Raw genomic sequence first — 14,951 nt, 5'->3', positions numbered from 1 at the left:
GGAGAAGATGCCTGGGCATCCCCCCACGCTGCAGACGAAGCCCAGCTCTGCTCACCCACACACACGGCGGCGGAGTTTCCTGAAGGCCCCAAGCCAGGCAGCTGGCCAAGATCACGTTCTACCTTCCACGTCTCTCTGAGTTTAAGAAGAGCCTTATTACCCTGGCTAATAAAGCAGAAAATTAGCCATTAGAGAAGGACTCGGGATCAGACCTAGGAGCCCTAACACTCAGTAACAAAAGTCAAACTCCAAATGAAATCTGCAGGTACAAGGGTTTCTATGAATCTAGAAAAACAAGTCGCGTTCTGTTTGATTTTTCTTTTCTAAGTTGCTATTAGCTTTATTAAAATGTGATTATACTGTTAGATACAACATTGGCCATTTATCTAGGAAGAGAAGGAACTTTATAGGGTAAATCGTGGTCCGAATATGTTTTTATGAAAATTGCTCCTGTTCCCCACATCCTATAAAATTGTCACTTTTATCTCATAAAAGAACTTTAGAGAACTGCCAGAAACAATGTGACAGCGGACACACGCTACAAAATACGGCCTAGCATTTGTGGTGGGAGGTGCAGGAGAGTCAAATATAGGCTCAGAGGAAGTGTGTTTAGTGAAGACATTTTGTCTTATAAATGTGACGCAGACCCGACTGCCCTGATTAAAACCAGACTCTCAATTTGCTATCTGCTAGATAAAGAAAGAGTGGCAGAGGGCACATATACATGGCCTCAGAGTCTGGTGGAAAATAATAGAGTAAAACACCTTTGCTTGTGCTTTGCTGTTTTTAGAATTACAGACTTCTGAGAATTTTCTGAGTAATTCACAAATAAAGTGTTACATTCAAAAGCTCTCAAGGTTCTAGAGAGATGAGGCATTCACAAGACCTGGCTCATCAACAATTCAAAAGGTGACGCTCTGGCTACCAGTTATTGCCAGAAGAGAAAATGAGATTTTAGCATGACTGTCCAGTTGCTTATCATTTGCCATGGTGGAGAGAGAGGAAAAGTCTTGAAGAACACACAGTGTAAATCCCGAAAAGAGATTTCTAGACATGGAACTGAAACTCATCACGTAACCCAACGGGCAAAACAGCTGATTAGGTGGTAATTGTGTCAAATCATCTACTCACAGCGCGAGAGATTAACGACACACATTCCGAAGGATATTTACAGGCAAGTAAATCATCTAAGATAAAGATTCCCAAATTACTTATACCAGAATAGAAAGTCTTACAAACGTCAATGCCAATTTCATACCAACCTTGAATGTAATTTTCAAAATTTCAGAAATAACAGATTGCAACCACAAACACTGTTTGCTGCCAGCAAGCAGAATCCTGGCACCTCCACAGGCCAAGACCAGGATGCGGCAGCTTGAAATTTATCGAGGGAAGGAGACCCAGGTTAATAATGAAAGCAATGACTTTCCTTGGGGGTCTGTCTCAACCAGTTTCAAGAAAAAAGCATAAACACAGAAGATACTGAACCAACTTCTTCCATAATATCGTACTAATCAAAAACTCTCCCTCGCATCTTTCTTCCTGCATCCATGAGAACTCGGCAAAAGTGTATTTACAAGTAGGTATATTCAAAACCCGGCTGCTCTCTAATCTGCATGGTACAGCAAGAAACACACCAGCAGCTCAAACCGCTTTACCAGTCCTGGTCCCACCTGCCACACAGCACGGGGTCTGGTACACTGTTATTGCTTAGTTTTGAAGGAGCACAGTGAGAGTTTGACATTTAGTCATTTTGCTATCATGAGTGTTGACACCCTTCGCTAAGGACAAGTTGAGTGGGAAAGTCATGTGAGATGCATAATAAATTTAATATAAACACATCAACAAGGTACCATGGCCTTGGGTTTATATTGGAAAAATGTACCATAAAAGTATCACAAAAGTAAATACATTTGTACCTATAGTTTCCATAAATGATAAATATGTATAAAGATTCGAGTGATATGATTCATAGAAGAAACTGAACAGCAGTCTTAGAAAATTCAGTGTCAAGCTCGTGGAGTATTTTTATATTGCTTTGTCATAAGGAACTATTATTAGCAATGGTATAAGCCCAAAAGCAGGGGGAGAGAAAACCCACAGAAAAGTCTAAATAGCTACTTTGACCAATGAATCTGAACCTTCTTTGTTACACGTGAGTGTTGGGCCATGCTAACAGCGCACCTTGTGGTCTTGACCTTTCCACAGTGGGGTTTACCTCTGAGCAAAGGGGGATGTAGCCCAGGTGCACAAAGCCGCCCATGCGGGAGACATTTTCCCATCAAACAGTTTGGGTTGGCAATTTTTTTCTTCCACAAGCAAAAAGAAAAAAATGAACATCTTGGACATCAATTTCAGGACTCACCCACAGTATCCACGTCCAGATGTCCGAGAAGAGGGTTTTCCAGAGGAGGAGAGGATCCACGTTCCGCGTTCCAAGAGGCAGTGAGACAGGCAAGCAAAACAGAGAAGAAAAATAATTTAGGAGAAGTTTGACAACTGGTGGCAACCCACTCCACACCAACTGTGATCACGGCAGTTCCCCCCTTTCTAGCAATGATCCCACGGGCAAGGCATCATGGTCTGAGGAGAAAGTTTCTGTTAAAAAAAAGATAAGGTAGATAATTCATGAATGATGCAGAGGGTCGTGCATCAGCATTTTCATTGAAAACACATACGATACTATATTTGGATGTGCAACGGATATCCCCAGAAAGAGAACGGGAAAGAGTTGTATAAATATACAGGAAAATCAAAATAATTAAAGCAAGTCTGGACTAGAATTGGGAGTGGAGCTGCTACAAGGTTAAGGCTCAGGCTGCCTCCGTATCATAATCAGAAAACCTGGAAAAATGATTTACACATTCCAGCAAGCATTACACTAAATAATTCTAATCATACACTCTCAAGGAAGATCAATTATAACCCAGTTTACCTGTGCCACAGGTCAGAGCCATAGAACAAAATCTGAATTCTTCAAAGGAAGGACCAAAAAAAAAAAAAAAAATGTTACTATTATTGTTTTTCAGAGATGCCTAGAAAAAAATGAGCATGTCATTAAATGTCTATGATTCATTGTCTTTGCACCCTACAAGCCATGATAATTGCTCCATCTTCATAGCCTAAATTCACATAAAATATATTTTCAAATAGATGGAACTCCCCAAACTGAGTCTCCATGTGATAGCTCAGCTGTCACAGCTTTCCACATGAGGAGTCATGCTAGAGCAAATCGTGCTCCTCAGGTCTGCTTGGGCCTCCTGGACCCCTGTCTTACAGTTGTGCACTGCTGAGCAGTTCCATCAAAAGCCTTTGCTGACTCAAAGGAATCCAAGGCAGGGTCTTGAAGAAATACTTAGACACTCATGTTCATATCAGCAATTTTTCACAAGAGTCCAAAGGTGGAAGCATCTTCACATCCATCAACAGATGAATGATAAGCAAAATATGATAGGAATACTATTCAGCCTTCAAAAGCAAGGACATTCTGACAGTGCTATAACACAGGTGAACTTTGAAGACTTATGGTAAGTGAAATAAGCCGGACACAAAACGATAACTACTGCATGATTACCAAAACCGAGACTCCCAGAATAGTCAGCTCAGAGAGACAGACAGTAGAATGTTAATTGTCAGGGGCTGAGGAGAAAGGAAACAGGCATTTGTTGGACAGCCAGAGTTTTAGCTTTGCAAGAGGAGTCCTGAAGGCCGGCTGTGTGTCAGTGTCAATGTGCCTAACACTACTGAATTGTACACTCACAAACGGTGAGGATGGTAAATGTTGTGTCGTGTATATTTTATCACCATTAAAAGAAGCCCTACTGTCAAAATGGTTCCTGGAATTTTTTTGGCTGCTCTGTGAATTGGCACAGTCTTCAAAAGAAAGAATGACTAAAAGTATATGTCAACACTCACTGTAAAAGTGCTAAAAGAATGCAATTTGTACAGAAGAAAAAAAATGGCCCAGCATTAATTCAAAAACTTTGGTTTTCTGCTCAGAGGTGGTGGGACAAGAACAGTTGCTTAATGTGCACTGGAAGCGACCCCACAAAAATTCCTGCGGAGACCTGACGCCAGGAGAGCTGTCCGCAGTCAGTCCACAGTGCTCCCAGGACATGGCAAACTGGGTTTTGCTGTGGGATCCACATCCCCTCCAAATCCAGGGACGTCCCCCAAAGTACCAACCAGCACAAGTACTTCCAATGTCCACTGGAGATTTTCAAAGTTTAATGCTTGGGTTTTGGATAGTGTTTTGCGTCTTAATCTGCTCTCCTAAGTTCCAGTAACGAGTGGTGAATTTTCTCCTCACTGTAGCCAGGCAGACTTTACTTGTACTGGCCAGAGAACGAACATGAGCTGCACAGTGGATTCGCGTTCGCACATGCAGTATTTCTAGTTGCTAACCATCAGAACACCCTGGGGTGTGAGCGAGTGGCTACAATGGAAACAGGCTGAAATATCCTCATCCAGAGAGTGTCTCGGTCTCTTTCTCGCTGAGTCCAGCCCAACGAGATGGGCCAGTGTACCATGGGAAGGACTCGGGTGAGAAGTGTGGCTTCAGGTGTCCTTTAGGGAGCTTCGTGACCTTGAGCATGCTACTGCACACCCGTGTCCTGGAGTGAACAGGAGGACGGCGGATGTTCTGGAAATGCTTCTCTGGAGAAGACCTCCCAGAAACACACCAAAGCGCAGGGTAGGCTTGGGCATGTCCTCACCGTGGTCTGCCTCTGTGGGAATGCTCAGTGGGAATGCCCAGGTGATGAGGCCGGTGCGTGCAGACAGAACACACTGCAGCTTCAGCTGAGCGTTTCAGCCTTGGCCTGGGCTGGAAGTGGCATGCGCACAGCCTCAAGGACAACTCCGTTGAGGTCTAACCCCCATGGTCACCTCGGTATTGAGGTGGAGATTTCTTCTGACCATGGTCTCTGGGAAGGGATTAAGATTAGATAAACTCATGAGGGCTGCGCCCCCATGCCTGGTCCTGAAGATAGAAGACGCACACATGCACCTCTGTCGGTCGTCATGCGCTGCCCGGAGCTGCCTGCGGACTCTGCCTCATAGTTTTGTGGGATCTGGACGTTCTTCAGCTGGAGGCCGTCACCAGATGGAGGTCTTTGAGCCCATAGAACTGTGAGCTAAATAAGCTTCCTTGTTGAACAGAGGCACCTAGCTTCTGATATTTTGTTATAATAGCAAAGAAACAGATGAGGATAAACCTTATTTATGCCCAGCACCTTGTTGACTAGTTTCCATCTTAACAGAGGCCTGTGGATCCATGGTTGATAGTGGTTCCTAATGTGGAGTCCACAGGCTGGGAAGCTCCTAAAACCCTTTCCAAGGAGCCTCCGAGGTCATACTTAGGCATTATTTGTCTTTTCACTTTCATTGTCTCAGGCATGGAACTTTCTAGATGCACTGCGGCATGAAGGTCTCACCTTCCATTTCTAACACAAAAGTAGACTTAAGACTCTCTTCAGCTATCAAATTGATTGGCAGTGCTGCTTGCTTTGGCAAACATAGTTAACATTCATTAACATGGAATGGGTTTATTATTATTCTTTAGGGAACAAGTTAAAAGTAAATATTTTTTTAAAGTTCCCAGTTGTAATTCCCACTGCAGTTCACATCAATAGATGGGCCATGCAGAAAGTTCTGTGTAGTCTCCGATGGTCTTTAAGAATCTATGCAGGAACAGAGATGAGAAGCTGTGAGAATTCCTGGTTTGAGACGGATCACAGAAGACAAAGGTTCAAGAAGAGGCTGCGTAAGCAGTCAAGAGGAGTCACGGGCACCCCAGGGTCACATGGAAGATTCTGGTCTCTGTCCAGGAGCAGTATCAGAATAGTCTGTGGGGCAGAAGGCTTCACTTCCAGTCCCTCTCTGTGCATGTGAGAGTTGTGCAGAATTTATTGTTCACCTCAGTCTTCCTCTACCTGTATTCATAAGTCTCCAGGACCCCAAAGGGCATCTCAAGGTTGCTGTCACAAAGAACGTCCTCTGTAGGATCAGAGGCACAGCTGCTTGTGCTGACTTTTAAAAGCCAACTGTAGGGTCAGTTTAGGGGAAGTATTTGTAGACGTTTCTCTCTCTCTGTTTTGTTTCTTGATATCTCTCACACTCAAGTGGAACTAAGGTCCTGGCTCCTGCTCCGGGGATTCTCCTTGGAATAGGATGAAACAGAACTAAGTTGATGGCCACTTCAACAAGAGACAGCCTCTTCTGACCTCAGACAGCCCCACTCTGATGCCTAGAAATCTTCCTTGCTCTTTCCCGTTGGCTCCTTTACCAACTTGATCCATCCTCAAGCCCCAGTGTGCACATATTTCTCCTATTCTGAGGGGAAAAAATCCTCACTTGCAGCTTCACTAAGAAGCTAGAGGCATGAAACTATGGAGTCAGTATTAATGCATGATGATTACAGAATTGAGGACTTGTAACTTTAGTGTTGGCATGATCACAATAAATTATTTTAAGATGCAGTTTCCCAGAATAAATAGCACCTGAAAGTGTGATTATGATTTTAGTAACAAGAAAATAGTTGCACATTCATAAAATCAGTGAGAAAAGACAAAGCTGTGTCTTTTTCCCATCTTATCAAAGCCACGTCAGGGTCAGGGCTTGTGTGTGAAGAGAGGGTATGGATGTCCCACGGACAGGGTGAATTGTAGCAAAAGTGTTTATAGAAGTGCATTCCTCAGAGTCCCAGGTCAGCATGCAAATAACTGAGGGGACGGGTTGTACCTGAAAGGAGGCAACTAAGAAGATACTAGAACTTTCCACCCAGACTGGGATTATAAGTTGGATGTTAAATGTCCCTGAAGGTCCACCGTTAAAAATATCAATGTTATCTGTGTGTGTTAGCACCCTCCTGCAATCCCAGCACTTGGGAGGCTGAGGCAGGAGGATCACCATGAGTTCAAGGTCAAGCTGGGTTACATAATGAGTTCAAAGCTAGCCTGAACTGTCTAAAAAACAACATAAAAATCAGTCCCCAAGGTGGGGCAACCAGTGGTAGCACCCAGGGGTGGACAGTGGGGGTGTACACTTGAAGGGGATCCCAGGCCTCTCCTTGCTCTTTTTTGTTTCCTGATTATGAGTTGAGCTCTACCAGAACCTCCATGATGATGTGCTGCCTAAACCAAAGCTCTCACCAATTAAGGACCACAAGTCCTCCGCTATGAGCCGACATAAACCTTTCCTCCTCACACGTTTATTATCTCAAGTATTTTGTTACGGCAACAGAAAAGAGACCTATGGTTATTTTAAAAACATGTCTTGCTATAGCCATGAAAAAGTTAATCTAAAATATATGAGATCTAGAATTCCCACACTGGGCAATATGCATATCTTTACAAGATAATGCCTAATTACTTTCCCATACTGTCATGTCAGTTTCCCTGCTACCCTCCGCAGGGGGGATTTAATATTTTCATAAAATGCTGTCTTGAAATTTATCATCATGGCAGTGTATGTGATAGGGGCTGCTGTTCGAATACTGAGTTTCCCCTGTATGGTGATCAGCAGCTTATTTTCCTTTGTGTATATTCCTATGCCTACACTGGCACCTTGTTTGTAGGAGATGATAAGTGAGTATCGAATCAAAAGAAATACTACAACCTGTGTTTGATTTGGGTTATCAGTTACTCCCATACTCTTGTACCAATTGCATGCAAGGCTTATGGGGTTGTTAATCCTTTCTGCAAATACAATTAATTTGGTCAGATTGCTTCTACCTATTACTTAGATCAACGGAACTAAGAAGAATGAGAGCTAGGAACTTAGAAGACAGGGAATTGGGAGTAAGGAGAAATAAAAAAGCCCGGCTATGAGCGCCAGAGCGTGGCATGAGGGCCTGGAGGAGTAGGCAGGAAGACAGATGGGGCACTCGGGAAGGCGGCTGCAAAGCTCTGCGAGCTCAACTGAATTGTCTAGCCTTGGGCTATCCATTTGGGGAGGCGCCATTTAACTTCCTGTCCCAGGCTCCCATAACTGAAACCAACAGTTCCAAAATTTGTTCCTACCACAGACTGAAGAGTTGACTAGGCCAGCCTGGAACTTTTAATGGTAATTTTTAACGTCGTCTCCTAGAGCAAAGAATTCAAAATTCTGAACAACTATTTGCAAAGGTGCTTTGGGGAAAATGACTCATCCAGACAAAGGGGAACACCTATATTCAGAAAGTAGGTCTCTTGCCTTTTATCACTCAAGGGCTTTTCACCCCAAAAGCTAAAAAAGCCAGGGCTGAAGAAAAGAAGAATTTCTGTGTTCTTGAAAACAAAATGCACAGCACCTACTAAAGTACTTCGATCATGGTGACTTCTGCTTCAAAAAATACTCAGTAAAGGGCCGCCAAGGCCTCCCACCATGGGCTATGCATTCCTTCGGGAGGAAAGGCAAAGTACGAAAGAAGACTAAGGGCTAAAGGCAGGGAACACAGGTCAGCAGCACCGCCCCAGCTGTGATTCAAGGGCACGCTCAGCAAAGACCAAGTTTCTCCCCTAAGTGAACACAGTGGACAAATAAAAGCCTTCCCTAGGCCGGGATGGAGGTCACTGGCCTGTCTTCTCCATGTATCTGAGGCTGGCTCTTATATCTTGTGCAAACAGATACTTTCCTAGGTCAATGGCAAAACACCAAATTCCTGAATACAGTGTCTATCTTTGTAAACTCTGCGAAAAGTCAACAAAGTAAGGTTAAGAACTCTACCAGGAACCCTGAACAAACAGCTCCATACAGGCAAATTCAGCTACTTTACAACAACAAAGTCATCCAACCATGAAGAAAATAATTTGTCTAGAACAGAGCTCAGTGTTTTGAGCACTGGTGCCTACAGACACCCCGTGCAGTGCTCAGACTGGGATGAAATCGCAGGTTCAGTACAGGGAGACGTCAATAAAGACGAAGACGTCTGAAGTTTACTCTTATCAACTCAGTCAGTTAGGGTTTTTTGAAAATACAAAAGTCACTATGTGCTCTAGTTTCTATCTTCAACACTGCAAAACCAAGTTGCTACGATGGTTTGCATTACCATACACCTAGTGTGTGCTGTATATGAAAGGAAAACTGCACCTGGCTCTGGATTATTTTAGAGGTGGGGTAGGTCAAGGCTGACATTCAGGGCAACGGGCAAAAAAGAATCTGGTTCATTAATTTTCTGGGAGCTCAACTGATCTCTGATGTATTGTATTCACTTTCATCCAAATTCAGCCCAGTGAAGTCTAAGGTAAGGAAATGTTTCTTTTCCTTTTCAAGATTTTTCTATTCGCAACTTGTCTCCTTAGTCTTGCTGAAATCACACTTTTGAGTAGAGTAAGAATTTTATGGGTCAGACACACTCCCTCACATCAACTCATTTCCAGGCAGCAAGTTAAGTGGCTGTCCAGGGCAAGCCACCAGCTGGTCAGCGCAGCACGTCCCTGAAGCATTACATAAGCCGTTCCCCGCCAGGGGCAGGAGGGCAGGGCTACTTGCTACCTTCCAGCAGGGCCTGCAGGACTTTGATCTTTCACAGGTAATCAGACGTAACAAACACTCCCTTCTGTGTGCCAGAAGGAGACCAGGAGAAAGTATTCCCAGAGACAGGCCAAACTTTAGTCATTTATTTGTCATTTTAATTTATTTTACTGGAACCCACCTAGATAAACCTTCCCTCTAGGCCTAGAAAACAATGCCCCAAAAGTCTCTGAAGTCCTCCACATCCAGGAAGAGAAGTGAAAGGAAAGGAAAATAATAAAATGTGATCTCAGGTAAAGTAATAAGCAGTGAAAGTGCCTGATAAATCAGAAAAACAACAGATTCAAGATCAGCACTTAGGTCAGTAGGACCGATTATACTGCAGGTGAAAACTACCTTACTTGTGCTTATAATAATAATATTATTATTATTATGAAATGATTCTTTGGTATTTTTATGCAGCAGAATGTGTGCAAAGTGAAACTTTGTTTCCTCATGTCAAAATCGTGGCTCGACAACATCGAGCCGTAACAGCCATCATGAATTTTATGTGCTGTTATGAGATTTAAAAAACAAAAGGTTTTTAATCTACGATGATGCTTTAGGATTGCAGATTTGAAAGCTGGAAGCAGCTGTAACCCCATCGTGAAAATGGATAAACTAGCATCCAGGGAAATTAAGTACTGCTGAACCCACAATCTGGAAAAGGAATCAGTGCTTATTTCTCCTCAAACAGCCTCAGTGACCCTCGAGCTGCATTTAAAGTACGAAGAGGAGTCCCCGGAAAGGAGGGGTTTACTTGAGTATTAAAAGCTCCCACATAAAACAAAACATCATGATACTTTTTCACTTGGGGAAACAGTTTGACAACTGGGTCACGCATATGCAGAAGCCGCATTACTCACCGTTGAATTACCTAACTCATTCCAATCTATAATATGTTTTTCTAAGGAAGCAAATAGCTAAGAATAGCACAAAGGGTTCAGCCTTCATAAGTACGGTGCAGATGAGGTTGAAACGTGACAATATGTCCCAGGATCCATACACTTTTGAGAGAACAGGATCTAAACCATCTGACTTTTAAAAAATAAGACCTATATATTTTTAGCTTTGGTTATTCCAATACCTAAACATTTAGAGAAAAACAATGTGTCTCTCAGAAAAGAATCCAGGTCAAGAGAAGAAAGAATCAAGGCCCGGACTTTGGCTCTGGGTCTTCGTGGGCTGCAGAGCTCCAGGCAGAGTTTTCCCTGCTGGCCCTGACTGTCCTGCAGGACCATCGAACCTGCCCTCCCAGTCATGGTGGCCTGGCCATAGCCATCCTCCCGGGTTACTCCTCTGCACTGCATTCGCCCACAGCCCCCCACTGCCTGGTCCATGAATTTCAAAATTCCTTGAGCTTCCAGTTTGGGGAGACTTGTTTAGCCATTGACAAGGGTCAGCTGGACTTCGCAGGACACAGGGATCAGTGAGCCCCAACCTCCACCACAGCTGGGTCTTGGGAGCAGGGACCGCACCACCTCTGGGGAGTGCTGGATGCTAGGCTGGGTGCTGGCTACAGAGGGTTTGGTGACGCCCACTGATACCTTCACCTTCAGCTCTCTGATGTTAGAGGTCACCGTGGTGGCCGGATAGGAGCAAGTGACAATGGCATGGGGCGTGTGGCACAGAAGGGCTTTGGCCAGGCAAGAGATCGTCAGGGACTCCTATTCAGTCGGGAGTGGGGAGGGCCTCTGACTATGGTCACAATGACCATCGCTGCAGGAGGTGATGAAACGCAAGAAATACAGCAGTGTCACAGTAATTAAACTGCTGTGGGCTGGCATTATGGGTTATTTTGGTGTCCACTATAAATAATCAGACAAACTCTGTCCATTTGGAAATAAGAAAATACAGCAGTTTTACCTAATTATATTGGTAATTTGATATCTGTGTAGATCATTGTGCACTATAAATTATCCACGTGTGGGACTGTATATCTTTGACATTCTTTACTTTTCCAACACGATTCTGCAGATAAAGAGGGGGTAGATAGACAAAATAATTTCTTAAAATGCAGAATTGTTTTGCTGTGATTAGCAGGTTTATCTTCTCAAGTGTATGTTACTTTGGTTCTGTGTTTTAAACTTTGCAAAGTGGCAAGAGGAAAATTACATTACATGTACTCGGGTAAAGTTTATTTCTAAAAGTGGTTACAAAGTAAATAAACATAGGATAAAAAAGCTGACAATGCATATATTGAAGGTAAAAGCTGATGAATTCTCAAACTAAATTAAATATTAATACATATCACCTGACACTAAAGGAACTGGTACACTTTTTGAGCATTTCCCATGTGCTAGTCATGTTATGGGTGTTATTTCTATTTCTTACCAGAACCCTGCTGGGTAGGCATTCCTACACTAGTTTTGCACTGGGAACTAAGGCTCAGAAAAGTTTGGTGATTTATCCCCAGATATTCAGCTAGTAGCTATGGTGCTGAGTGTGTCTAGCAGTGGGTGATATTATGTCAATGTATAGCAGACATAACAGAGTCATAGCTCTCATTCTATACAGTATCACCCTGTGTATTCTGCTGCTTAGGAGTGGCAGGCTGCTACAGATGATTCCAACTTAAGAATGCCTGACTTTACAATATGGCAAAAGTGATAGGTATTCCGTAGGAACTGTTCTCTGAATTTGGCATTTTGACCTTTTTCTAGTGGTCAGTGAGATGACTCTGTCTCAGGTTGCTGGGAAGGGGCAGCAAGCTGCAGCTCCCTGTCAACCAGAGCAGGTACTGTGTTGCTGAGCTCCAGTATCGAGTGGTTAAAGGCACTATCAGCTTGTGAAGTGTGCCTGAGCATGTAGGTCCCCAGCACGGGGAGGAGCACTTGCATGTAAACATTCTCCTTGTGTGATGATATATCTTACCCACAATACAGCCTGCCAAGGGCACCCAACAGTCAGAGAAACAACTGTGTTGGAGAGAATGCAGATATATAGGAATCTGTGTTAGGAGTGGTCTCTGAATCAGACATCTAGCTTCTCAGCTTATCACAGTGATCTTTGCCCACCCACAAACTCCTCCTCTAACTATTTAGCTCCTCCTCTTACTATTCAGCAAAATTTGGTGATAATTGAGGGGGAAAGACGTGGATGTTTTTATTTAGAAGCCACTGATTATTTGCTTGTATTCCAATAGTCCTTGCAAATGTTCCAAGTTAGACTTTTATGAAGGGGTTACAAAGATGGTGTAATGCTGATCACACTGAGACAGTGTGAATGTCTCACTTTGCCACTCATAAAGGCACAAAGGGCAGTCACAAACGTGAGGTCATTTCATTGTTGTGATCTTGCAGTGCTCTAGGGAATTCCATTGCATTTGTCAGTAAAGGAGCTGAGTTGGAGAAAGGCTTGGGAAGTCTACAGAGCAGCTTTATGTGGTGTTCTCAGGTGTTCTCAGGTGACTCACACGTATGTGGCCAGATATTTGCACACTGTGGACAGACGGCATCATTTCCATTTTGCTAGTTATGTCAACTTTATAAGTACCATGCGTCGAAATGTATTTGCATGGATACAATAGCCTTGATTACTTAGAGCCATACACTCATGCTCCAGAAGAGACTTGAATGCATCATTCTATAATAAAGTGCCCGATCCCTTTCTACTCAAAACCTTGGTACTTGATCATGCACCGTGGATTTTACTGTTGTTGTTTATGCGCTCATTCCTCATGAGCCATGGACTATTTACAGCTATTAGATGAGGGTGTATTTATCACCTGAACTTTGGAGGCTTGGTGTCTCAGACTGTTTGGGTTGTTGCTTCAATAGGAAAGCTGCCAGTTCCCTTGTAACATTTTTTCCTCCACCCGACCTCAGATATTTAGTATGCACATGAGATATGGTTTCACCTTTTCATTCTTAAAAAAAAGGACAGAATTACATAAGTCTTGGCTTCTAAAAATCTGAATTAAGAGTTTTATCTAGATCAGAAACATTTCATTACATGCATAATTTTCTTTTGTGAATCAAGGAGCCCTAACAGCAACCAGATCAAAGGCTTTGCAAAAGTGATTCTAGATCAGACAAACCCCGAAGCCCCATGAAGAATTCCCTCCATATTTCTGGATGATTTCAGCACCATACAGGCCCCCTGCCAAGCATATCTCGTTTTTCTTTCAGCTCCATCACTGTCACTATCAGCTTGGCTCCCCACATCCTGTTCTGCTTTTGCAAGCTCTGCGGAGCTCACGTGACTCCATTCGCATCTCTGCAATGAAGAATGTTGATAATTTTACAGATTCTTCCAACCCTAAATTATCTGTGTAATTAGCCAAATGCTGGCGACGGTGGCTTTTGAAGTTTCTCGAAAATGGTCTGTGTTTCACTCTGCCTGTGAGGACTTGCTCTCGGGTGGGCTACTCCTTCCTTATCACAACTTCACACAGGTTTTTAAAATACCCTTCTCTGTCAGGACCTCCCCGGACATCTGTGGACAGGCATCCACTCAGGAAGATGTCATGCTGTCCCCACTCCACTGAACATAATGATGAATAAAATGGAGTCCCAGCCCTCAATCGGTAAGACACACTAAAGGATAAATGCACAGAGCTGAGCATGATGGCGCACACTTGTAATTGCAGCACTTTGGGAACCCGAGACAAGAAGATTGCAAGTTCTAGGCTGGCCTGAGAAACTGAGGGAGACTATGTCTCAACATAAAAACAATAAATGGAAAAGGCTTAGTGCCAAAGCCCTGGGTTCTATCCCAGTACACTCCTGTCCCAGGGAACGGTAAATGTCATAGGAGCAGAAGAAGCAGAAGGTTAGTAGAGGCATTGGTGCGCGCTCAACAGGAGCTAACATGAACTTGCAGATGTGCACGGGCAAACCCTGGGCTTAGGACACAAATCTAAAGGAGGCGGATCTCATCGTTTAGGAAGTGGTGGTGGCCTGTGCTTTGGAGCAGGGAGTGACACAATCGAAGCAGCACTGCAAACGGGTTAAACTGAAGGCCCGGGCCAGGGAAGGAGAGGGCAGAGTGTGCGGGATATTAGTGTGACAGCCCATGCCAGAGGTGACAGGGCCCGGGGCAGCACAGCTGACAATACGATAGGAAAGAGGGGGTCACGGGAGCCCCACTGTGCGGCTGCTATCACTTCTGTACTGCCTGTCTGTGTTGGGACACGGTGAGAAGGGGAAGGCACGAACGCCAAGCCCAGGTGTGAGGGCGCTGGGCTGAGGCCGGGAGGGACGGAATGGATGGAGGAGGACGTTGGATGGGTTCTGCTTGCAGTTCTGATCAAGAGCTGGGTGCCCACCCTCTGGGCAGCTGGACACATGGGACGGCACATCTACTGAAGGCTGAGGAGTTCAGGTCAGGATCCGCACCAGTAGCTGCATGCCAGGAGCAGCCTTAACCTAAGAGCCAGACCAGGGGTGCTGCGCATGTGTGGCACAGTCTGGGGCCACCTTCGCCTGATTTCATGGCGAGGATTCTGCCCGTGGACT

The 14,951-nt window shown here is 44.2% G+C and overlaps 1 protein-coding gene across 2 annotated transcripts in view; it reads right to left on the bottom strand.

Annotated features, from left to right (window-relative positions):
• The window catches only part of Epb41l3 (erythrocyte membrane protein band 4.1-like 3), a 215,160-nt gene that overhangs the window by 195,409 nt on the left and 4,800 nt on the right, over window positions 1-14,951 (bottom strand). The window contains exon 2 of one of the 2 annotated variants that reach the window (XM_013517088.1): window positions 2,936-2,974. In XM_013517088.1, coding sequence (XP_013372542.1) covers window positions 2,936-2,957 — 22 coding nt within the window. In that variant the 5' untranslated portion in view covers window positions 2,958-2,974. The other variant, XM_013516964.1, reaches the window with a different exon arrangement.

Source organism: Chinchilla lanigera, unplaced genomic scaffold (assembly GCF_000276665.1).
Source record: "Chinchilla lanigera isolate Chin_1 unplaced genomic scaffold, ChiLan1.0 scaffold00001, whole genome shotgun sequence".
NCBI lineage: Eukaryota > Metazoa > Chordata > Mammalia > Rodentia > Chinchillidae > Chinchilla > Chinchilla lanigera.
Note: the sequence above shows the minus strand (reverse complement) of the source record. Positions and strands in the feature narration are given on the sequence as shown.